Source organism: Typopeltis vanoorti, unplaced genomic scaffold (assembly GCF_054136105.1).
Source record: "Typopeltis vanoorti isolate ZY-2024b unplaced genomic scaffold, IOZ_Tvanoo_1.0 HiC_scaffold_632, whole genome shotgun sequence".
In the NCBI taxonomy this organism is placed as follows: Eukaryota; Metazoa; Arthropoda; class Arachnida; order Uropygi; family Thelyphonidae; genus Typopeltis; species Typopeltis vanoorti.
Window position 1 is genome coordinate 69,991 of NW_028328151.1, and position 26,301 is coordinate 96,291.

The 26,301-nt window shown below is 36.5% G+C and overlaps 1 protein-coding gene across 1 annotated transcript; it reads right to left on the reverse strand.

Annotated features, from left to right (window-relative positions):
- Positions 1-11,468: 11,468 nt before the first annotated feature.
- LOC150092112 (ovalbumin-like) lies at positions 11,469-12,413 on the reverse strand. Its single transcript, XM_090415300.1, has one exon. The coding sequence runs from the start codon at positions 12,411-12,413 to the stop codon at positions 11,469-11,471; it is 945 nt and encodes a 314-aa protein (XP_090271426.1).
- Positions 12,414-26,301: the final 13,888 nt, after the last annotated feature.

Sequence of the window (26,301 nt, forward strand, 5' to 3'; positions counted from 1 at the left end):
GATCATCCTCGGGCATTTATTTTGGATTCTTTGTAGTTTTAAAATGTTTGATCGTGACGTGTGACTCTTATCTTCATGATAATTGACATTTATGTCTTTAGGAGTGAAGAAAGATGCTTTTCATATTCCCCGCTATCTGTTGTGGTTACAGGGAGGGTAAAATTTATGAGCAGTTTGCTCGCCCTGAATGAGCATGGAGATTATGCATCGCTATGGGATGCTAATATAGATTTTTGGTCTTCTATATTTGAATATGTCCGTTGCCTCGTATGCTACAGCTTGCTGAACAAAATCGTTAGGGTGTGTAGACGTCTTTAGGAAAAACTTGGATGCTAAGGATTGTAGAAAAGAGAAAATATAAGGAATATTTGTATCTTTATGAAGTTGATTGTTTCTAACATACCACGGGGCGTTCAGAATCATTCTCAAGCACTTGTTCTGTACTCGTTGTGTTTTGATAATGTTAGTATTAGTGGTGTGGCTGGAGAGGAATAGGTGATTATAGGACGAATCGTCATCTGGTATAACTGCAATTTGATTCTGTTACTGAGCTTGTTATTTTTGTTAATTAGCGGGTAGATCTGAGCTATGACTTTAGATACCTTTGCGCACGTACACTTGATGTGTTGGTTGAAAGATAGCTTTTTGTCAAGAATTACACCCAGGTAATTTGTTTCTGTCTGCCAGGGAATTTCAGCATTGAATAGTAACACATCTCCTACAGGAGACATTGGCCTCTTTGAGAAAAGAACGGCAGAGCTTTTCTGGGAGTTGACTTCCAATCTCCATTTGGAGAACCAACCATCCAGCTTTAAAAGGTTTTCTTGAAGCTTTCTGGTAACGAAATGGGGTCGGAGATCTGGTTAGTATTGCTGTATCGTCCGCATACAAGGCCAAAATGGAAGACATCGGATTGTGCGGGATATCCGACATGTATGCAGAAAACAGTAATGGAGCCAGTAGAGATCCCTGCGCCACTCCAGAAAAGATATGGCGCTGGGACGAAGTAGAACCGTTGATTTTTACTTGCATTGATCTATTCTGGAGATATGAATGGATTAAATGAACCATTTGTAGTGAGGTACCGGCTGAGATAAGTTTGTGCAGGAGTTTAAAATGCCAGATTTTGTCAAATGCTTTCTAGGAAAAGTGCTCCTCTGCACTGGCGCCAATTGTAGCTGGTGGTGATGTATTCCACAATTCTGTGGATTTGCTGGGTAGTACTATGGTGTTGCCGAAAACCAAACTGTTCTTTAGGGAGAATGTTTAGGTCATTTACTGAGGTTTGGAGTCGTGAGAGGATGACCTTCTCTGCAACCTTACCCAGATTTGAGATAAGACTGATTGGACGATAATTTTTCGGTAGGTGTGGGTCTTTGCCTGGTTTATGTATAGGAATTACATCAGCCAGTTTCAAGGTGGAAGGAAAATAGTGAAATCTTAAGATTGCATTTATTATACTGGTCAGGTGCACAACAGCTTTCCGAGGTAGCAGTCTGATCACCCTGTTTGAGATGCCGCCTGGTCCAGGGGCTTTATTGCTCTTAAGTTTTTTAATAATATCATATAATTCAACAGGTGATGTGGGTGCAATATGGTCAGCGCTGGTAACCCGGAGATTTAAAGCGTGTCTGACCTGTCTGTCGATATTGTACAAGTGATTGAAAACTAAGTTTTTATAAGAGGGTTTGCACTGTTCCTCTAGATTCTTTAGTATGGCCTCTGCCTTATCTACATCTGTGTGAACTAAGCCCTGGTTTGAGATTATGGGGGGGGGGGGGAACTGATTTTATTTCTGATGTTTCTCAGTAATCCCCTCAATAGGTGAGATAGCGGATAACTTTTTATCCCAAACTTGGTTTCTCTGAGTTTTAAGTGCATCTCTTATTGCCCCATTTACCTGTTTAATCTTGTGGTGCACGCGTGTTACGGAATCTTTTCCTAGCTCTGTTTTTGTCTCTGACAAGTTTATTATGTCTTCAGGCCAACGATCTGGCTTGCGGGCAGATTTGTAGGAGGAAGCTACCTTTATAGCAGAATTAATTTCTTGTGTGAGATTTGTAACTGCAGTTTCTACTTCTTTTGTGCTTATGTGAGGAACAGGTCCAATATAATCCTAGAGTTCTGTTGACAGTCTTTCCCATGCAATGTAGGAGTGAGAAGGAGGACACTGGTATTCTTGATTTCCCAGCTGTAGTAGAATTGGATTGTGATCGGATGATAGTTCATCCATGGATATAATGCTGTATTGAAATTTGATATCCTTTCAGGATAGCTATATCCAGGATGTCAGCAGTGCCAAACGTACTGAGATCAGTTGGTACGGTGGGGCCTGCTACAACAGCGTTGCTTGATCCTAAGTAATTAGAAAGGATACAACCATTCTTGTTGGTGGTTGTGCAATTCCACACAGGGTGCTTGGAATTCAGATCCCCGGCCGTAATGGTGGATTCTCTGACGCATAAGATGGCATTTAGATTCAGAGTGAAGTAGAGATTTTTGGATAGGGTTGTAAGCTGAGTAGATTTTCAGTTTGCCATATTGCATGCGCCTATCGTAGAGGTATGCCTTTATAAGATGAATGATTCCTATTGGTACACCAGATGACATCAGTTTGTATAGCAAACCATAATGCCAAACCTTGTCAAATGCACTGACTATGTCAAGCAAAACAACCCGAGTGCATTGACGCCAGTTAAAACACATGATGATGTGTTCCACCATCTGTGTATTTGTTGAGTGGTGCTATGCGGTTGAATATCTTAATATGTTTCGTCGGAATACTGATTCTTAGAGTCTAGTAAGAATTACCTTCTCGGCAATTTTGCCGAAATTTGAGATTAGCCTGATTGGTCTGTAATTTTGAGAAAATCTGGGATCTTTTCCAGGTTTATGGATCGGTATTATGTCCACTAGTTTCCAGTAGGAAGGGAAATGTTTGTAGTGAAGGATGGAGTTAATTATATTTGTCAGATGGACAATAGCACTACGTGGTAGAAGCCTTATTACTTTGTTAGAGATACCATCGGCTCCAGGAGCCTTTTTGTTCTCAAACTTCTTAATAATATCATATATTTCAGCAGGTGAGGTGGGTGCAATTCGAGTTTAATATGTGAGAACAGAACTGAGTAAATATCTGACGTTAAGGTGGATTTTTTATATATGGTTAAAATCGAGGTGATCGTATGCAGGTATACATTGTTTTTCAATATGATTTGCTATTGCTTCATCTTTATCAGCATCAGTGTGGATGATATCTGAATCTGTTTGGAGGGGAGGAAGAGGGTTATTTCTGTTTTTAATATTTCGGATGAGATTCCATATGGAGTGGTTATCAGTAGAGATGGAGGTCAGTTTTTCTTTCCAGAGTTGAGTTCTATGGGCTGCGAGGGCATCTCTCACTGCAGAGTTGAACCTGTTCAAGATCCATTTGTCTTGCGGCTCGCTGGTGTTGTGATATCTTTTTCTAGCCTTATTTTTTTCTCTAATCAGATTCATAATATCTTCTGGCAAGTGGTTGGATTTGCGGGTAGTTGCAGGGGTAGTAACTGCAGCACAGGCTGCTTTAATCTGGTCTGTTAGATTTTTAACGGCTGTTTCAATTTTCTCTTTTGATTTAATGATGGGAACAGGGCCAATATATTTTGGAAGTTCCTTGGAGAGCCTTTCCAAGGAATAAATGAGTGAGGGGTGGGGGATAATTTTTCAAGGTTTCCAGTTTTAACCGTATTGGGTTATGGTCTGATGACAGATCGTTAATCGTCGTTAAATTTTATTGGAATCTGATGTGCTGTAATATGGCTATGTCCAACACATCAGCCCAACCATAAATGTTGTGATGGGTGGGGTCAGTGGGACCTATTACATGAAGGTTGTTGAAACCAGCATAGTTTTGTAGTATCTGTCCATTTTTGTTGGTGGAACGGCTATTCCAGGTTGAATGCTTGGCATTTAAATCACCTGCCACAATGATAGGCTCTCCAGTATCGAATAAGGCGTTCAAATCTGAGAGCAGAAATGTTTTTTGTGGAGGATGATATGCTGCGAAGATTTTTAATTTGCCGACAGAACTCGTGAGAATCTCAATGCCGGTGACCTGGAGGTTGGTGGTAGGAGGGATGTTTATGGAGTGATGAGAGATGAAGTTTTTAATGAAAATGACTGTGCTTCCTCCTCTGTGGGATAATCTATCAGCTCTACAGTTGGTTTCCACAAATTTTGGAGTTGTCTGAAGGTCTTAGGTGCGTCTCATTTAGTAAAAGGACATCTGGTGAAGTCTTTGGACGAACTCCTGGAGCTCCAAGACCTTACTCTTTAGGCCGTACGCATTCCATGCTATGATCTGCAAAGAATCTGGTTTTAATTTATTTTTGTTCATTGGTGAGCGCTGAGATAATGGCTGGTGTATCCTTTAGAAATCTATTAGTAGAACTTGGTGAAGGGTTTAATCTGTTAAAATCCAACAGCATATTTGCGAGAGAAGAGGTAATGATAGCTGTCAGATTTGTGTGTGTGTGGTGTTGTCTGTTCACTGGATGACTGTTTTGGACGAGTTAAATCCGCATATATCCTAGATTGTTGTTGCCAAGTTACTCTTTTGGGAACCTCTGACTTCGTCTGAAGAGCGTCTGACCTTTTATATTGAACTTCAGGAAACTGTGAAGTAATGATATATGCACGTAAACACAAGAAAGATATTTAATTAACCATTTAATTTCGGTCTGGAAACAGCAGATCTCCTCAGTGGTATTACAAAAAAAACAGATTTTTAAAAATAATACATGCTAGAATACTAACAATAGATCGTTAAAAATAGAACACGCCGCGTGATGTTATATCACTGAGTATTAAGTATAAAACGGAATATTTTAAAGTAGAGACATGATTGAAAAAAATTAATAAGTAATCTTGATTAGACTTTCCCAGATTTTTGATATAGATATACAGTCATTACGATTCTGGTTGGGGCGATGGAGCAAGGCCTCCACGCTTTCCTTGAACAAACGTTCGAACCTATAACGGGATCTATGTAAGAGGCGAGTCCTGGACCAAAAGATGCTGTGGTCAGTTTCAATCCCGTGTTGAGCCAATCCAGACTTTTCAGGTTTGTTGTGAAGAAAGGAGAATTGATGTTTTTGGATTCTTTTTTCAAGAGAACGTCCAGTCTCTCCAAAATAAGAGAGATCACAGTTGCAGAGAATTTGATAAACTCCAGGAAGAGATAAAGTTGAGCGTTTTTCTTCAGGAGAAGGAAACTGAGAAGACAATTTGTTCATAGGTGAATACGTAGTTGTTAAATCGTATTTCTTTAAAATTCTTGGTAGATTAAGGTAGAACTTGCGATAGGTTCTGAAATACCAGAGATATAAGGAATAGACACTCGACGTATTGAAACTTTGTTGTTTTGTGGAGGATTATAAGAATTGAGAAGATGTTGAGTACTTTTTTAGAAAAGCCATTGAGTTTCATGTGTTGTTGGATAGTAGAAAGTTCTTTCTGTAGGTAAGCTAAAGTAGAACAATTAGTTTTGGCTCTTCTGATGAGGCATTTTATAATTCCTGTTTTTTGACATGGATGATGGGCTGATTCTTTAAGAATATAACGACCTGTGAACGTTGCTTTCCTGTATACTGTAGTTATAAGAATAATTGAAGGTGGCCGGATGAGGAGAACGTCTAAAAAAGATAACTGGTTGTTTTCTTCTATTTCCATAGCAAAATTTATACGACGATGCAAGGAATTAATACTGTTTAAAAAAGAAGTTAAAGAGTTTTTGCTGTGAGGCCAAATAGTAAAGATGTCATCTATATATCTTACCCAAAAATTAGAAGAAAATAGAAGAGGTAATAGCAGAAAACAACCAGTTATCTTTTTTAGACGTCTTCCTCATCCGGCCACCTTCAAATATTTTTACAACTACAGTATACAGGAAACCAACGTTCACAGGTCGTTATATTCTTAAAGAATCAGCCCATCATCCATGTCAAAAAACAGGAATTATAAAATGCCTCATCAGAAGAGCCAAAACTAATTGTTCTACTTTAGCTTACCTACAGAAAGAACTTTCTAATATCCAACAACACATTAAACTCAATGGCTTTTCTAAAAAAAAGTACTCAACATCTTCTCAATTCTTATAATCCTCCACAAAACAACAAAGTTTCAATACGTCGAGTGTCTATTCCTTATATCTCCGGTATTTCAGAACCTACCGCAAGAATTTTAAAGAAATATGATTTAACAACTACGTATTCACCTATTAACAAATTGTCTTCTCATTTTCCTTCTCCTAATGACAAACGCTCAACTTTATCTCTTCCGGGAGTTTATCAAATTCCTTGCAACTGTGATCTCTCCTATTTTGGTCAGACTAGACGTTCTCCTGAAAAACGAATCCAAGAACATGAATCCTCCATCCTTCACAACAAACCTGGAAAGTCTAGATTGGCTCAACACGGGATTGAAACTGACCACAGCATCTTTTGGTCCAGGACTCGCCTCTTACATAGATCCCGTTATAGGTTCGAACGTTTGTTCAAGGAAAGCGTGGAGGCCTTGCTCACTCGTCCCAACCTGAATCGTAATGACTGTATATCTATATCAAAAATCTGGGAAAGTCTAATCAAGATTACTCATTAATTTTTTTTTAGTCATGTCTCTACTTCAATATATTCCCTTTAATACTTAGTGATATAACATCACGCAGCGTGTTCTATTTTTAACGATCTATTGTTAGTATTCTAGCTTGTATTTTTTTTAAAAACTGTTTTCTTGTGATACCACTGAGGATGGTCTGCTGTTTCCATACCGAAATAGTTGGTTAATTAAATATCTTTCTTGAGTTTTCGTACATATCATTCAGTCGTATGTCACAAGTATCCTTAAAACAGCAAACTGTGAAGTAATCTGTGACGTAGGTGTGCTGAGTGAGGAAGAAAATGTTTCTGTTTCTGCTTTCTATTTCTTGGATTGTGAGCGCATCCTTTGTAATTGGCGGTGTGAGAGCCGCCACAATTGGCACGTTTAGCCCGGGTAGATTTTGGTTTAGTGCATGTATTTGTTGGGTGGGCGACCCCACATTTTAGACATCTGAATTCAGCCCTGCACATCTTCTGGGCATGGCCAAATCTTTGACATCTGTGGCACTGCCCTGTTAAAGCTCTTTTTCTCAGTGGTTCTATAGTAATTTTGAGTCCACAGATGGATATCAGATCATATGTGCTTATAAGCTTGACTGATCTCAATTAGAACCACTGGCATTGGAGTCTTTTTTTTTTTTTTTGGTCATTCTACTGACCTTAACAGGTGGTAAGTCTTGCTGGTGTAGATGCTCAACCACTTCTTCTATGGATACGGCTTCCGAGACTAGTGATCCTACTAAAACGGTGTGATACCTTTGGCATCCAATTCACCAGTCAACCTTCGATAATCCATCCCTGATCAGGGCTGTATTTTAATACCTTCTGTGACATTCTTTGCTTGGATGTATGAAATCTTTAAATTGGACATCATAGTCCTTAGGGATATCCATTTTTTCTTTTCTCGTAGAATAATCGGAGGTATATTTTCCCTTGAGGAGGTAGGAGATTCCGTGTCAGGACCGTCTTCTTCCATTCGATCCGCTTTTGGTGGTTGAGAGGCTGCAGTTTTGCGTTTTTTGCGAACGCAAACCTCCTGATAATCGCTGTGAACTGCAATGAAATTGTCATCAGCAGTTGTTTCTATTACGCTGGTGCTATCGTGATGGATACTGGGAAGAAGTTCAGAGAGTTGATGGTCATCTGAATCAATCTCTTTCATTTGATGAATTACGAATTTACCTGGCCATTTAGTGTGCAGTAGATTGCCTACATGCTTGAAGATAGCAAGAAGTTCTTTGAAGTTTAGTTCTTCATATGGTGCCTCCATGATTGGCCCCAAACTCTGTTCTGTGGGGCAGGACATGCCGTGCTCTTGTCACTATAGCAAATAGACAGTTCCTTATGATTACAAGATATGAAACAATGGCGATACTAGCGGCAGTAAGCCTAGCATATCGCCGTTGTGATTTCAATTGACTTACCTGGATAAACCACTATGAAAAAATAGTGTTTGTTAATGGTAACAGGCAATTAACTACTAGTTCTTATCCTTATATGGAATGGCTTAAAGGAGTGAAGCAAGAATGCTTTTTATCTTCCCCATTATCTGTAGAGGACAGTGTAGGGATAAGGTGTTATTGCGCTATTAGAGCTGAAATCATGGCAGGAGGGTAACAGCAATATCCGAGCCTCAGTTAGAACTTCATTGGCTATAGCATTACCATCCATTACCCTCTCATGGTTTCATCCATTAACCTTCCACTTTGCAATCCACTCAATTAACTACTGTCCTTATAAGGACTGGCTTAAAGGGGCGAAGCAAGATTGCTTTTCATCTTCCCCGTTGTCTGTAGAGGACAGTGTAAGGAGAAGGTTTTAATGAGCTATAAAGCTCTGATCATGGCAAGAGGGTAACAGCAATAGCCGAGACGCAATTAGAACTTCATTGGCTACAGCATTGCCATCCATTTCCCTCCCTGGGTACCAATTTTAGTTGCCTCGTACGACATGCATTAGCTACATTGGTGCTATTCTTATCCCGGCAACCACACGGGGAAAAATTAACTACTATCATCTAGCCCAGCAACTAACTATAAAATATATAATGAAAAGAAATATGGTGTAATATTAAATTTTACAAAATAAATCAGTATCATTTTAAATCAGAAAAATATTGCTTAAATTATATTTTGTATATATTTGCTTTAAAATTATATACGTATTATATTATGGAAGAACATTACATTAATTGGATAGTTTAATCGTTTTCTTAACAGCAGCTACTAATGTATTTCTCCAAAAGCAGCAAGACATATTACATAGTATACATTATTTCTGATGTAAGTTTACATTAGAAAGAGGCACGAAATGGCAGTACTTGTTTGTATGTCTCCTCATCGGTTGCCGCTTATAATTAGTGATAGGTTTGGGCGAGATATTTCTGATTGGCTACTTGTGGAGATTGAAAGTCTCCAAAAATTAGGGCTTAAACGGCATCGCCTACTTACTATAAGAGAATGACAGGAAATAAATGCCCTTTAAAAAATAAATATTAATATTAAGTACTAAATAAATTGTTTTAACATTAAATATAACTTATGTTTCACATAACTGGAGCGTGTTTCAGAAATTATCCTCACTAGCATGAAGGCCTTCCTTCCGAATTAGGATAAATATTCTCGTCCACTCTTCTCTGGTTCAACAGAAAGTGTGCCAAAGCAGGTGAAGAGACAAACTCAGCTTACCAGTGGACTTCATCAAAAATTCCAACTGAGCCTTTGTTGCATCATGCAACAAATGGAAACCAATCATATTCGTAAAGACCAGCAGCAGAAAACCTGCCTCTGTCGGCTTGGAAGCACTCTGTCTTACTCAGGTCACCTAGAGGATATCAGTTAACAGTATGGATTCAAGCCATTCAAGGTCCACAGCTGACCTTTCAACTTATATTAGCTACCACTGGACATGTATCATTCACTGCATGTCGTGGATGGCTCTAAGCAACCAAAGCTATTAAGACAGTGTATTATGTCTTCTCTTATTATGCGTGTGTTCATACAGATTTCTTTGTTTTCCAGAATCAATGCTCTCTAACGGTATAAGAGAAAACCCTATTATCTTTTTATGCGATTGGCAACTCGTATTCATTTGAAAGCATTGATAAAGGCCTTCTTCCCAATCGGGAGTTGAACTCAAGTGTTTTAAGACTAAGGGCATCGTTCTCGACTTAACTGGAGGCTCTGAAGTGCAGCCTTATCAGAAGCTGCATCTTGCCTTTACGACTTTTGCGGCCTGCTACAATTTTTTGGCTGCAATGCGAATCAACTAAGGCCATGAGATTAGCGTAGTATGTCTATTAATTGTGTGAGTTCCTTTGGGTGGTATTGCGTTTTGTCTGCGAGATGATCACTGGAAATGACGGAAAAAGGAAAATACCCTTCTTTTGAGCTTAGCAAACTCATCTTTAACTGTAAGTTCACATATAAAAGTTCTTCTCTTCCTACACCGGGTTCGAACCCAGGTCTCTCCAAGCCACCACAGGACTAAAATATTGGTTTACTACCAGGTATTGCTGAATGATGTCTCTGCTTTGGAAACGTTTATAAGTAACTTTCATCCCTTGATCTCCAAGAATGGAAATAATCTGTGTGTGTGTGTGTGTGTGTGTGTGTGTGTGTGTGTGTGTGTGTGTGTGTGTGTGTGTGTGTGTGTGTGTGTGTGTGTGTGTGTGTGTGTGTGTGGAGAGAAAGAGAGAAAGAGATTACAATCTTCTGAAGAACTGTTGTGCCATTTCCATATTTTTTATGTAGATAGTTTTCAGTAAAAACTTGAACGATTAAGGGATATATTATTTGATTAATTGTTAATTTTATTACTTTTTAGGAGGGGGTGATGTTGTAAATATGATTGTCGCTCGCTGTCTTAAATGCCATGGAAATGAAAACATGCACCAAAAACTTTTTTCACAATTTTCTTTGACCTTTGAAATTATATCGGAAAATTTGTATAAACGTCTTAGTTGCAATCGACCCACACCGAAAATCCATCGATTAGAATACGCCACAGTTTTTTTTAATGAGAAATTTTAATTATTTATCTGTGCTAAATTGGTGATTATGAGGACTCGTCTTAAAAACTGAAATAAGAGGATCCTTTACAACTGAAGATGAACGAGTTACTCTCCTATGGGGTTGGTAGGGTTTTCTCGTAGACAAATTCTTCTTTTCTTATCTGAGTTTAAACTTCAGTCCAAAGTTCAAACGGTGATTGACGATCCAGCAATCAAGAAGTACTACATTGAGGTTTTGCTTCTCCACCATTACAATGAACTCGCTCATTCCTTTTGCAGAATTTCTGACTTTTACGGCATCGCTGTAAAAAATAGAAAATTTGGGGCATTGGATGAAAGATGGTAACTATGGGATGGCATTCATTAGCAGCTTAAAGAGTGCACAAATTTCACTGTGTATGCATGTTTTGGCTTTTACAACTTATATACTTCATGTGAATTTTGTTCTTCATCTGTTCATAAACTTGTCTATAATTTCAAACATATTAAGAAGCGTGTTGCTTATTAAGATATGTTTAAAAATAATCAAAAATATTAGGGTTCAATGAAACATATTATGGAGCAAATGATTAGTGTGAGAGATAATAGAAAAACACGCATTAACTGCAGATGGATTTATTTATTATTATTATTTCAAAATATACGACGCTCGATACAAGAATTTAATTTGCACATTTAATTGTGGAGTTAAAAGAAAACATTCTGAAAATATCTTTAACAGTGAAACGAACCCTAATTCACCATAATAAGGCGAACAGAATTAATGCAAAAAAAAAAAAAAAAGAATAACAGCAAGCACGTGTATCAGAGTCCATTGGCTAGTCTCCAGAAGAGTACGAGTCGCTTCGGTTAGGTTTGTATACAATGCAAAATAGAAATGGATTGTTTGCGATAAATTGAAGCCTTGGACTCTTAGCAATAATAATAATTGCTGTGACAACGGCAGCCTCACTGCGTTCTTCGTTCACCTCAACAAACGCTTTGTGGATCACTTTGGAAACTTTACCTGACCACTCACTAATTCCACTGAGGTCTGCAAGATCTGTGAAAGCGAGCTTCATCCCCATTTGTTGAAGGACAGAATTCAAATTCTTATTGAATTCAATTGTAAATTTTGGAATTTCTATTCTGGAGATTTTCTTTTCCACTAATCTTTCGCTGATGCTGAATAGAAGATCCACCGACAAAATGTCTACCAGTGCTTCAAGTCCACTCCTTTCATTGGGCAGCAAAATCCACATCGCGAGTTCTTCTCCAACGTACATCAACTCCAACACCTTGAAATTATATTCCTCCATGTCAGCATATCCAAAGGTTTCGTTTTTTCCTGGTGTCATGATCATTGTGGGTAAGTAATTCCCTGAATCAACATTTGTGCGGCTAAAGAACGGCGTTTCCGCAGTGTCGTTAGGGTTGAACGGTGTCTTCCATGTGCCTTTGAAGTACACTGCATTCAGAAGAACGGCAACAACTAACGGGGGAAGTCCATCGATTTCCAGTATTTTCTGATGTGTTTTCTCGGCCACCCATTCATTGATTTCTTTGATTGCTTTTTCAGTATTTCCAAAATCGACGTTTTTAAACTCAGCGTCATATATTAATTTCAGACCTTCCACATACTCGGGAAGGACAGCGAATCCAACTGCAGCAAGCAAGGCATTGGCCACTTCGAGAACGTAGTTTTCATCTGCGGCAGTTAGAACTTCCAGCATCTCCTTAATGCCTGTCTGTATGTCTTCATTTGTAACGTTGTCATTTGCCATGGCGTGTTGAATTTCTGCCGCTGTCGTTTGTCGAGCTCAATACAGTAGCATGCCCAGCGCAACGTAGATACTAAATGGCGAACAACAGATGTTACCTGATTCATTTAGCCGTTTGAAGAGGTTTATTCCAAATATATTGCAATTATTCGATACCTGCTTCGATAAATAAGATCCTATAACACACGAAGCAAGGAGACAGATGCAGATGAGAACGGCTTTAATCTCATTTCTGGAAAAAGAAAATCATGAATTCTTAAATAAAGATGGCAAAAATGTAGACTTTGAAGTCGAAAGCATGCCTCTTAAAAATTCACTATAATAATATAAATATTTTGCTACCGTACGTTTAAACAAGAGAGAGAGAGATCAACTACGTATAGTCTCCGATCAGGTTGTCTCTGTTGCAGAACTGAGGTGGTGGAATGTCCTCGTTTTCGGAATTAAAAAAAAAAAAGAAAAACAAACCAAGTCTGCCATCTTCATAGACTAATGACTAACTAACGTTTACTTAACATTCTTTACAAGTTTCCTTGTGTCTTAGAGAAGATTTGAACCCATATTCATCCTACGAGTTGTGCTAACCTTGTAGTTCATTACTGGTGCTTCGACACAAGAAGCCCCAGAGATGTAACCCTGGTAATATGAAGCTAATGTCTCAAACCAGGCGTCCAAAGATACCCAAGCCTCCTTGGACCACTTGCAGCAACAATCATAAAAACACAACTCAATAAAACACCATGCCGGCTCGACCGTTGCCAGGAATATCAAGGATCGCGTTGCTTGTTTGGGAGGAGGGAAAGCTTGGAAAATATGTTACAGTCCTCTAAACAACACTCTCTTAAGATTTGTTCCTTAAACATAGAAGAAGCACTCTCTAAATCCAAAACCAAAGTCATCGGAAAAATAGTCAAAGACAAAATGATTGAGGTCCTGGCCCTCCAGAAAACCCACTTGCCTGACGCAGCTCTCAATAAATATATGAGGCTTGATTCATGCTCTTATAACCGCCATCCCAAGCATGGCCTGGCAACAATCCGGCCTGCTCTGGAAGACTTAACCCAATGCGTGCCCGAAGTAGAACATTCCATAGGTATTAAAATTCAAAATACCACCATCTACAACGTCTACAAACCACCATCGCAATTCTGGCCTGACCAGATGGACCGGCCTCCATCTCACCTTACTATCCATTTTGGTGACTTCCACTCTCATCACACCATGTGGAGCTATTCCTCTAACAACCAGGATGGTGATAATCTACTGTTGTTAATTGGATGGATACATATAACCTGTATTTGATCTGTTACGCTAAGCAAGAAGACACTCTTCACTCAGCCAGATGGAACAGAACCTACACACCCCGATCTGTGCACAGTCTGTAAAGACTCTGAAGACCACCATCTGCCAACAACCAGAAACATCCTCAACAGATTCCCTAACAGCCAGCATCGTGCTACACTAATAGAAACAGGTACGTCAAACCCAATCATCAGAGGAACACCAATCGCTAGATGGAACCTTCGCAGTTACGACTGGAATGTATTTGAAAACAAATTGAGCAAATCATTACAGCAATACCACCCACCATTAATTGCTGTCCCAGATTTGTAAAATTAATCAAAAACTGCAGCCAAAGCCTTTATTCCCGAGGCTACAGCATACAATACATCTCGTGCTGGAGTAAGAATATCGAGGAACGTTTAACCAAATATGAAAAAAAATTGAAGACTCAACTATTTCTAAGGAGCTCATAATAACGCTTGACAAAATAAATAATAAAACTAAAAAATTAAAGGAAAGATGGATCTCAACCATCCATGAACCTGACTTCATCAATTCTAGCTTTTCCGGCTAGAATGTCCGGGGAGCAGAACCGACAACATACAAATCACCAGAGATAAATCCTGATCAAATGGCTAATAATTTACTGAAAACCGCCAAGATAAGTCTCAGCTCTACTATGAAATACCTGTGCAATCTTCCATCAGAAAAAAAATCTGAAGATGGCCTCCGAGATTCCTGAAATTGTGCAGCCAGTTTTTCTTAAAGAGGCGCAGGAAGCCTTAAAACCCACCAAGAATGGCAAGGCTGCAAGAGTGGATGGTATCCTCTCCGAGTTTCTAAAACATCTTGGCCAACGAGTTCAAAAATGGTAATATTTTTCCGCCAGCAACTGTGCTTGCGTGCGCAACAGTGGCGGCTCGTGGCTTGAAATCGTGGGGGTGCTACAACTTTCGAAATATAGATACACACTCTAAGTACAGTGTATACGTGTTTGGATAAAATATCAAAATTATGCTAAAAATTTAAAAAAAAATGAAACATGAAAAAATATTGTTTATTATCGATAAAATTATATTTTTTGGTATAATTCAAAATTACTTAAAAATAAAATCTATTATCATAACCCCAATAATGTTCTAAAATAAAAACTATAACAAATGTTATGTCTTTAATTGTAATCTCCAAATATTTAAAGAGACGGAGTAAACACGATAAGCACAACGAACACTCTACTACTGCCGCAAACTGCATATAAACAAGAGTGGAACGGACAGTGCCACATTACGCTAATAACTCGCATCTCACTATGACGTGCATAGGCTTACGCGCGTAGCAATATGGCACTGTGATAAACACGGTACTGCTAGAGTCCTTCGCCCTAAAGTGCTACAAGATGGATTTTTATTATTTTTTATACAAAATAAGAGAATTGTATAGGATTGTTGACGATAAAATTAAATAATACAAGCAAATATAAATAAATTAATAAATATATTTATATATCGAGAAAAACTGGGGGTGTTGCAGTTTTGCAGTGCCTATGCACGAGTCGCCCCTGGCGCACAAACACCTGGAAATATCAGAAAACAAGTTAAAATACCTAAAATTACTGATGCGAATATAAGCTTCAAAAAAGTGTAGATTTTTGTGTTACATAACGTGATAGTAAATGACCTTTTAACTCATTTTTTATTATTTACTGGCATACGAATTATTTTACCGTGACAATCCTTTTTCGAAGTTTTAGCCTGGAACCTGATGCAGCTTTTTAGTTTTTAATATTTACAGGTTTTCGTCTTTAAAAATAGTCTCGGTTGTGGAAGTGAAACACTTAACGTCACCAAGCGTTAGAACTCTGCTTATTATTATTATTATTATTATTATTATTTATTTATTTATTTTTATAGAGAAAGAGAGTGGCCTTCTCTAGGTATTCTTGTAGTCAATGGATCAGGCAAAGAAACCGTGTTGTAGGTTTCTCGCTATTTTACCGGTGACGAAATTAAAAGTATAACCAAAATTTGTATGTTGTGATATGTGGATCCCTTTGTCCTGTCGCAGAACATCAAACACCTCCTTAAGATAAATTACCAGTTGGGAATCGAGACATTGACTTGCCTCAAGATGGCGAAAAGTAAAAACGAACTGTTTATTGGTTTTCGAAAAAAAAAACAAAAAAAACTGGGGGTTAATGCAAGGCTACCTACTCCCTTTCAGGAATAAAAACGTGTGCAGGATTGATTTTTTTTTTTTTTTTAATTTTAATAAGATGAAATACTTTATAAATTTTTTGCTTTTTCATCCCCACCCCACGCACACAATAGAATGAGTTCTGTAATTCTGTACTGGCATTACAGTTTTACATCGATGTGTAAAATTGTGACGTCATATATACGGCATAACGTGTAGTACCGATTTTTGAGGTTTTCAAACCTGGTACCTCTGGAAATCTCTACATTATTACTGAAAAGTATAACTCGAATCAAATATCTGCATGCACTGCAGACATTTTTGGAAGTTCTCACTAGTTTAATAACATTTGACTTTTCTAATAACGGCCACTGCACTACTACTACTGTAAAATTTATAGTACACTAATTTTAGGAGTCGAAATGTTCCAATTATACTATACCCACAAAAACAGAATGCGAAAACAGAATATATATATATATATATATATATATATATATATTGCACTAAAATTTATATTTCGCACTAAAATTTATTGCATTCGATGACTTGGAAAGTATATACAGGGTGTCACAAAATTCACGCAAGATAGCGCCATTTGTGCGGTAAAGTGAAAAAAAAGACAGCGTGACAGCTGACAATTTAGGTTCTCCCACTTAAGTGGGGGTCACTGTTTGCTATGAGTCTCCTCCACACCTTCCTGTCTTGGGCTTTCACCACATCCAAGTTCTTCATCTTCAAATCCTCTTCTACCAGCTCCCTCCATCTCTTCTTTGGCCGCCCACGCTTCCGCCTTCCTTGCACATCCATCTGCATGACCCTTCTTCCCACATATTCGTTCCTCCCTCCTCATCACATGACCAAACCATCTCAACCTTGCCTCCTGTATTTTCGCTCCTACGTTCGTAACTTTCACTGTTCCCCTGACATAGTCATTTCTCAGATGATCCTTTCTGGTCACACCGCACATCCACCTAAGCATTCTCATCTCTGCTACTTCCATCCTGCTGATGTTATCTTTCCTCAGGGCCACAGTTTCTATAGCATATGTCATAGCTATAGTCCTCACTACTGTCCTATAAATTTTGCCTTTCAGATTGATCGGCACCCTCTTATCGCATAACACTCCAGCCATCTCCCTCCAGTTCCTCCAACCCGCTTGTATCCTGCATCCCACTTCCTTCTCCGCTCCTCCATCTTCTCCCACTGTTGAACCTAAGTATCTAAAGTCTCTCACCTTCCTGATGACATTTCCTTCCAGCTCCAGATCTGTCTTCTGGCCACCAATTTTCATTGTTGAGCAATATTTTAAAAATGATGAAAGTTTGGCAGCTACAGTTCGCAATTTTCGTACAAAATATGGTGGGAATAGTGATTTAACTTTATCAACTGTGAAAAGATTAATTAAAAAATTCAAGGAAACTGGATCAATTAGTCATCTTATACACGCTGGCCGTCCTTCAACAAGTCGTTCAACAGAAAACATCGAAGCAGTTCGTGAGAGTGTTGCTGAGAGTACAGGAACATCAATTTGGCACAGTGGTCTTGAATTGGCCATTTCGAGAAGCACACTACAGCATATTCTCACGAAAGATTTGCATATTTATGCTTACAAAGTTCAATTGACTCAAGAACTGAAGCCTACTGACCACACACAGCGAAGAGAGTTCGTTGAATGGATTATGGAAGAACAACAAGTGGATGCTTATTTTTCGAACAAAATCATCTTCAGCGATGAGGCTCATTTTCATCTTGATGGCTTTGTTAATCGACAAAATTGTCGCATTTGGGGTTCAGAAAATCCACGAGTGATTGTTGAGAAACAAATGCATTCACAACGTGTCACTGTTTGGTGCAGATTTTGGGCTGGAGGCATCATCGGGCCATTCTACTTCGAAAATGCTGCTGGCAAGGCAATAACAGTGAATGATGCTCGCTATCGCGACATGATAATCCAGTTTTTTTGTGCTTAAATTGCAAGATATGGATGTGGACGACATGTGGTTTCAACAAGATGGTGCCACATTCCATACATCCCGAGAAACAATTCAATTACTGCATGAGTCATTTCCTGGTCGTGTAATTTCCGGTTTTGGTGATCAGAATTGGCCGCCAAGATCATGTGACTTAACGCAGTCGGAATTTTTTCTTTGGGGTTTTTTGAAGTCTAAGGTTTATGCCAACAAGCCCACGACCACCCACGCCTTGAAGGAGAAAACTGAGCGCTGTATCAACGAAATTCAGCCACATTTATGCAAAACAATCATGGAAAATTTCGACAAAAGAGTGCGTATGTGCCAGCAAAGCTGTGGAGGCCATTTACCCGATATGCTGTTCCATGCGTACCCCTATACTGTATACTTTATGAATCAATAAGAAATTACAATTTTTAATTAAAAACCTGTGTTTTCTATCAAAATTACTTCTTGCGCAAATTTTGGGACGCCCTGTATATATTTATATATATATTTTTATTTATTGTAATAAATAATATAAAGATATAACTTTCCAAGTCATCGAAAGCAATAATAAATTTATTGCATTCGATGACTTTGAAAATATATATATTTATGTTTATATTACTCCCCATGGAATTATTGCATTCGATGACTTGGAATGTATTCTTTATATATATCTTTATATACTTTCCAAGGCATGGAATGCAATAAATCCATGGTGAGTAATATAAAGATATAATATCTTTATATTACTCACCATGGATTTATTGCATTCGATGACCTGGAAAGTATTCTTTATATTACTCACCATGGGTTTGTTCAGTTGGAGAATAATTTCCAAGTCATCGAAAAACCATGCAATAAATCCATGGTGAGTAATATAAAGATATATATAAAGATATATATATTTTTCATATATATATATGAAAATTTATATATATATATATGTATATATATATATATAAATATATATATATATATATATAATTATATATTTATATATATATAAATATATATATAATTATATAAATATATATATAAATATATATAAATATATAATTATATAATTATATATAATTATATATAATTATATAAATATATATAAATAAATATATATATATATATATATATATTATATCTTTATATTGGTCATCATGGATTTATTGCATTCGATGACTTGAAAGTAATCTTTATATTACATTACTTACCAAGGATTTGTAAAATCTGAAATTTGCTTTGAAAGTTCGAACGAATATAACCCCACAACCTATCTATATACAGATTATGAATAAACAAAAATACTGGTTTAGAAATAGTCATGTAAAATAATATTGAACCAAGTAATTTTAATTTTAATAAAATATTTTTAAAATATAATTTATCTAAATGATTAATTTAATATTTTATATATAAACTTTAATTTTGAGGAACTTTTTTATTTTCCTTTTTTTTTAAATATAAATCAAACTCACGAAGAATTGGAAACTTACGTAAAATCTACGCTTGGAACTATTCCAATTCTTTTAACTGTAGAGCAATCTTCTAGAGAGGTATTATTATTATTATTATTATTATTATTATTATTATTATTATTATTATTATTATTATTATTAATAATAACTAATCCTTATAAGTAAATGCAGAAATTTGTATGTTTAATCACTCTTTTTCAATTATTATTATTATTATTATTATTATTATTATTATTATTATTATTATTATTATTATCATTATTATTATTATTATTATTATTATTATTATTATTATTATTATTATTATTATTATTAATCTGTATACTCTGTATTCAAAAATTCTGTTATAGTCTTTATTGATAATTTTAAAAGGACATGTGTTGTAAATACATAATATAGAAGCAATAAATTATTATTATTATTATAAAAAACTTATTCTGTGTGTCTGTGTGTGCGTGCGTGCGGAAAATATGTCTTGTAAACTTTTATCGTTAAATGTGAATAACTGTCGAATATTATTCTGTTGAAACCTCAAAAATTAATTCCTTAGAAAAGAGAGACATTTTTTTAGAAAATAATTTTTAAAAAATAATTTAGCCCCTAGCGAGAACACCATTTCTTGGGAAGATCTAGGTTTGAATATCATCTTTCAGACAAGAGAAACATTTATAAACTATTCGGATGAAGATAAATTAGCGTGTCGTATACGGAAATAGCAGTGCCGTTTCCTGTAGTTTGAAAAAAGTAGACGAACTGGCTTGAGAACAGACACATTTACAGACATATCGGACTACAAACCAAGTTCGAATGCCAGTAACAGCTTGATTACGGAAAGGAAAAATGGATTGAATTTTCACAAAATGTTGTCAAATTTATACTTTTTTTACCTTTTTTTTTTTATCAATCCAACATGCACGCACGAAATGTTGAGAAAACCTATGATACATAAGTAGGGTGTGACCAATATTTGTAACAAATACTTCATATCTGTCATAAATTTTGAAGATATCTAATATCAGATATAATTTTTTTTAGTTCATTTTTCTAAAATATTTTCTAAAATATTAAATATTCGGTCGAACCTTTTAGGATCTTTCAGTAAAAAAAAAAAAAAATATATATATATTTATATATATTATTATTATTATTATTATTATTATTATTATTATTATTATTATTATTCGGTCTTACTGGTTTAATTTTTGAAAATAATAGTTTTGATATTTTTAAGGCGAAAAATTAAGCTTTGCTTGGCAACAACTATTTCCAGGTTGACTTTTTTGAATAAGTAAAGGCAGTTGAAGTTATCATTCTCCACGCAACCGCAATGAGAACCGATTCTGCAATTTCAATCACGTGACAATATACGAATAGGAAAAGCAGTTTTAGATTTAAAAACAATTAGCAAGTTTTAAGCCGAGAAATGTTGTGATGCATTTCTCAGCTTAAAACTTAAGATATAAATGATTCTCCTAAAATAAATATTTCTATCGTTTTTCCGATAATAAGCGCGTTAAACTCCAATTATTTATTTAATTGTCCAAATTTCATTGTTTATTCTGATTTAGAATAAGCAACATTTTATATTTCCTGGTTTTGAATAAACAGAAATAATATTTTAAAAACATAACCAGAAAGATGTTAAGGATGAAACCAAAGGGAGAATCTTACCTCATTCAGAAGGGAACCGATGCTGATGTACTGTATGTATTGTGCCTTTAACTTGCTGCAGCACTCGGAAATACATCCCTGCAGGTACGTATACAGTACGGTACTTTCCGGTGTTAGGTCACTTCAGCTAATGAAACGAATTTTTATCGGAATAACTGAAGCGTGTGACAACGAAGGCTGATGGATGGATCTTTTTGCAAACTGCTTCTTTCCAAATCGTATTTATGAATATTAATAAGAACGGCGCCGTGTATATGTAGCGATATGTTCGGAGTAATAATATAACTAACTAAAACAGATAGGGGACCAGAAGATTCGAACTCTATGTGGATTGGTGATATGAAAATGAAATAATAGAAAGATAGGTAGATGACAGAAGAAATAATTCATGTTTGACCCAAGCTCTGAAAAAACACGACGTATCTCTCATTAAAGTAATCATTTTAAAGTCCGGTGTGTCGATCCGAAAAATTAATTGCGTTCGTGAAGTTAGTATTCATTTATTAAGTAGTGAAAGACGAATAAAAAAAATAAATATTTCTCTTAGTATATTTTAAAATCGTACAACTACTAATGCATTCAGATGTCAGTTCATTATCTTAATGAGAAGTGTATTTGTAAACGCCACATCACTTGACGTAAAACAATACGATGAGTGTTTTGCAAGTTTACAATCCTTTACCTCCCATGTTTATATGAGTCAGTACAGGATGGGTTGGTACTCAAATTAAGAAAGAATTGAGGGATAAAATTCCCTCGTTGTTCTGCATATATTGGAAAAGATAATAATAATAATAAACTCTATGACAAGGAATTGGTACGAGCACGAAGTAAACGTAATAAAAAATCCTGCTACCAGTTCCATGTTTTGCCAAAATGAAATTACTGTCCAGTTTCACAATGAAAATCAAAGGACGTATCAAAACCTTTATCGATAGTAAATTGCCTACATCCATTATCATCGTGGGTAATTGAATTCCTTTTTACTTTATGATATGCAGATGCAGGAAATATACTCTAGACAACGGACGCCATCTTGTGTTCCTAATTCTAATCAGCCTATATGATATGTGAGTTCTAGGATCTTTCTGTGTTTCAAGGGTTAAACTCTGAGTTTTCAGCAGGTAGAAATACGCGAACTTACTTACCAGAGTCAGAGATTCACTACTAGAGTTATCTGCTACACAAAACACTGAAAATACTATTTAAAGGTTGGTAAATAACAATAATAATCATATACTGTTTGTTAATGCTCTTGGTAAGATCTGTAATTACTAAAATAGGGAATTCTACGAACTTACATATTATGCTAAAACGATGCCTATCATCAGATTAACCATCCTTTATTTATTATTTTCTTTTTCTTTTTTTATTTTATTTAGCATAAATGTATATATCCTAGGGTTAATGAACCATTTTTCATCACCATCGCGCCTTCTGCAACGTCTGATAAATTTTTTTTTCGAATGATTTCTTTAATATAAGGTTCTAAATCTAACAGCGATTTTTTAAATTGTTGGACAGCTAGCGGTAACATATGGTTGGGAAATATACAGTGAATTTGTCTTCTTCTTGTTCTTCTTCTCCCTTCTACGTATTAGGCCTATTGGACTGTTACAGAACTATCTTAGGCCCTTCTAAGTTGTACCCGTCCAGAGGATAAGGTAACTAGCCCTGTGCCTCCCGGTATATTCTATGGCTGGAGCCGCGTGTGTTCACGGGGCTGTTTGCCTACATGCGGGATGAAAAACCCCAGTTAAACTGGAGAGAAAACCCTGCTGTCCACGCCAAACACAGGCTAACTTGGCTATGCCTGAGAAAGATCCTTAAACTTCACATCGGTGAGGGGAATTGAGCCCAGGACACTGCTTTCCCAAACATATGCGAAACGTATAGTCACTCGGGCAACCGCGCGGATAGTCATTTTGTATGATGGATAAAAAAGGCTGAAACGCCACTGCCAATATATCAGTGAGTTTTATTTTTTTTTATCCATAGCTATATTCAAATAAAGATAAATTTTATATTTTAGTTTATATTGTGTCAAAAACAGTTATGATTATAACTAATATCGTGTTCAGTGGCAATTATAACCAGTGTTTTCAAAGTATGAATACATGTGATGTTTGCGATTTCTGATGCATCGTATATTGCGCCAGTGTGTCACTCAATATGTATTTCTTAATTATCATAAATATTCATAATACAAGATGTAGTCATATGCCACATCGACAGACGCAATGTAGGTGTGTTTTCGACAGAAAGAGAGAGAACATGTGACGCTATTCGGTTATTTCTAAATATAAAGACATCATTTCATACGTCGAAACGTTTTAATAACGAATAGTTCTGCGTGGAGCAAGTGGACATTCTCCCTCTACTAACAATTGCCAAGTTTAAGCTCGGTTATTCTTCATCGTATTTTGTGCCTCATCAAAATAGGTAGGATTTTACTCTCGGTTTTAAAACTAATAAATATCTTTCAGCACACCACATCAAACGGCCGTTTTTCTTTATGCTAAGATCTGTTTACAATAATAGCACCAGGTCGTCCGCTATAATTCAAAATACTTCATGAAACTTTAATGATAAACCACAAAATTATTTATTAGCATGTTTATTAGAGCAGGTTGAAACATCAAATTTTATTTTGTAACTATATTTGCCAATTATTCCAATAAACAGTTATTGTTTCGGTAACCAAATGATAATTTTTATAAATTCATAAGTCCTGACAAAAGTACACTTAATATATAATAATAATTAATACATAATAATATCGTTTATTCATTGCTGTGTGTTTTCAAACCATCAATCACAAAATCTGTGGAATTAGCGATTCATACGTATACGTGTCTGCCCTCTCTGTTAATTTTATATAAATGATCGAAGTCCAAATTTTCAAATGAAGGTTTACACTGCTCTTCTAAATTTTTTACTCTGGTTTCTGCCTTTTCAAGGTCTGTGTGAACAATGCCCTGGTAAGAGATTACAGGGGGAAGGGTGCCTTTGTTTTTGATATTGCTCAGTAGCTCCCAGATAGAGTGATCAGCAGGTGAGATAGCAAGTAACGTTTCCTCCCATGATTGGTTTCTGTAATCTTTGAGTGGATCTCTCACTCCACCATTTAGTCTGTTAAGAACTATTTTGTCTTGTGGCGCGCTGGTGTTGTGAAATCTTTTCCTTGCTCTATTTTTTTCCCTGATCAAATTCATATCTTCAGGCAGACGACCAGGCTTGTGGACAGATTTGTAGGAGGTGGCTGCCATCATAGCGGAGTTAATTTGTTGGGTGAGGCTTGTGACTGCGGTTTCAACATCTGCTTTTGAACTTATATGAGGAACAGGTCCAATGTAATCTCGGAGTACTTTTGACAATCTTTCCTAATATAAATGAGTGAGAGGGAGGAGACAGGTGATCTTGCTTTCCCAGCTGTAGAAGAATTGGGTTGTGATCAGATGACAGCTCGTTCAATGATTTTTTAATTCAATAAACTCATTCAATGAAGTTTAATATCTTGCAGGATAGCTATACCCAGGATGTCAGCAGTGCCACACGTGCTGAGGTAGGTTGGTTCGGTGGTGCCAGCCACAACAGCTTAGTTGGAACTTATGTAGTTAGAGATTATGCAGCCATTTTTGTTGGTGGTTCTACAATTCCAGCAGGGTACTAGGAGTTGAAGTCTCCGACAAAAATAATGGGCTCTCTGACTCCTAAGATGACATTTAGATCAGAATGCAGTAGAGGTTTTAAGGGTGGGTTGTAAGCTGAGTAGATTTTCAGTCTGTCGGCAGAGCTGGTGAATACTTCCACGCCTTTGACCTCAAGATTAGTGGATGGAGGGTTGTTTACAGAATGGTGTTTGATATAATTTTTAATGAAGATACCAGTGCCGCCGCCTCTATAATTTAGTCTGTCGGTTCCGTATAGGAGATAATCCCTTAATTTTGGGCTGTCCGAGGGTCTTAGATGGGTCTCGTTTATTAAAATAACATCCGGCTGACATTTAGGATAAACAAACTACCTTTTGAACACAGAAACTTACAAACTACAATAGCCTGAAAAGAGCTCTAAGGACATACTACGAACAAGAAACACGCACTCAAAATACCATACAAACTTAACGAAACACAATATATTCGTGTTCAGGCTTCCAGTTCAGCAACGCATCAAGACTTTCCAGGTTATCGTACATGTGTGCGTGCGTGCGTGCGTGTGTGTGTGTGTGTGTGTGTGTGTGTGTGTGTGTGTGTGTGTGTGTGTGTGTGTGTGTGTGTGTGTGTGTGTGTGTGTGTGTGTAAATCATTCATTTGAGATAAACAAGAAACTGAATGGCGAATTCAAACGATGATGCTGACTGAAGGTTGGTTGAAGGTGAATTTATGTAACGTGACTATAGTAGATTCAAAAGACATCAAATTCTTCTTTAATTTGAAGACGTATTTGGAATATAAGAAACTCAAGAAATTATGACAGTTGAATCTCATTTAAAGAATCTTAGAAATGCGCGGAAGGTTTTATGTAGCTATTTGGTTTATATAATACACGCACTATTACTACTGCTCCTTCCACTACTTCCGCATGTGATGATGTCATATATTTTTAATATAGACGACCACCGGCATAACGTAACACTGGGACAGAGAATAAGAGCGCACTACATCAATTCAGAATAGAAAATTCGGAGTATACAAAAGCCTGAAATTCAAGAATCAGGTAAGAATTCTTTTGTTTGTCCTATTTTATTAGTTTACCTTTTGTTAGTCTAATGACAATGAAAAAATAAGTCAATACTTCTCTCTCTCTTTCTTTCTTTCTTTCTCTTTTAGTTTTTATAACACGATTTCTTTTTCTTTCTTTCTTTCTTCTGTTTTTTGGCGAAAATTTATAATATCCATTGACTTCATTGTCTTTCACTTAAATATTAGATTTTGATAACTCTTTGTTCCGTTATTGCAATTATCCAATAGTTAGCAATCACGGTCATATTTAATATTCTGTACGTGATTACAAACGTTGCTATTTTTTTGCTTTTAAATTTTGTTTAAAAAGTGACACGACTTTTATTACAATGCAAAATGCTTGTGTATAAGTTCTCATAAATATCTTGTGTGCACATATCTCAGCATGCTGTGAGTGAGACCGAAGTTTTCTCGGAAACTGCGATTAAATAGGAAAAAAGCTAACCCCCCCCTTTTATATATTTATTTTTCTTTCTAGCTGTCATTATGATATCTTCGGGGTCCGAGGAGGACAGCTGTTGGTGAAGTGCTGCAGGGGAGGGGTAGGTACTGGTATATGCTACGATGAGTG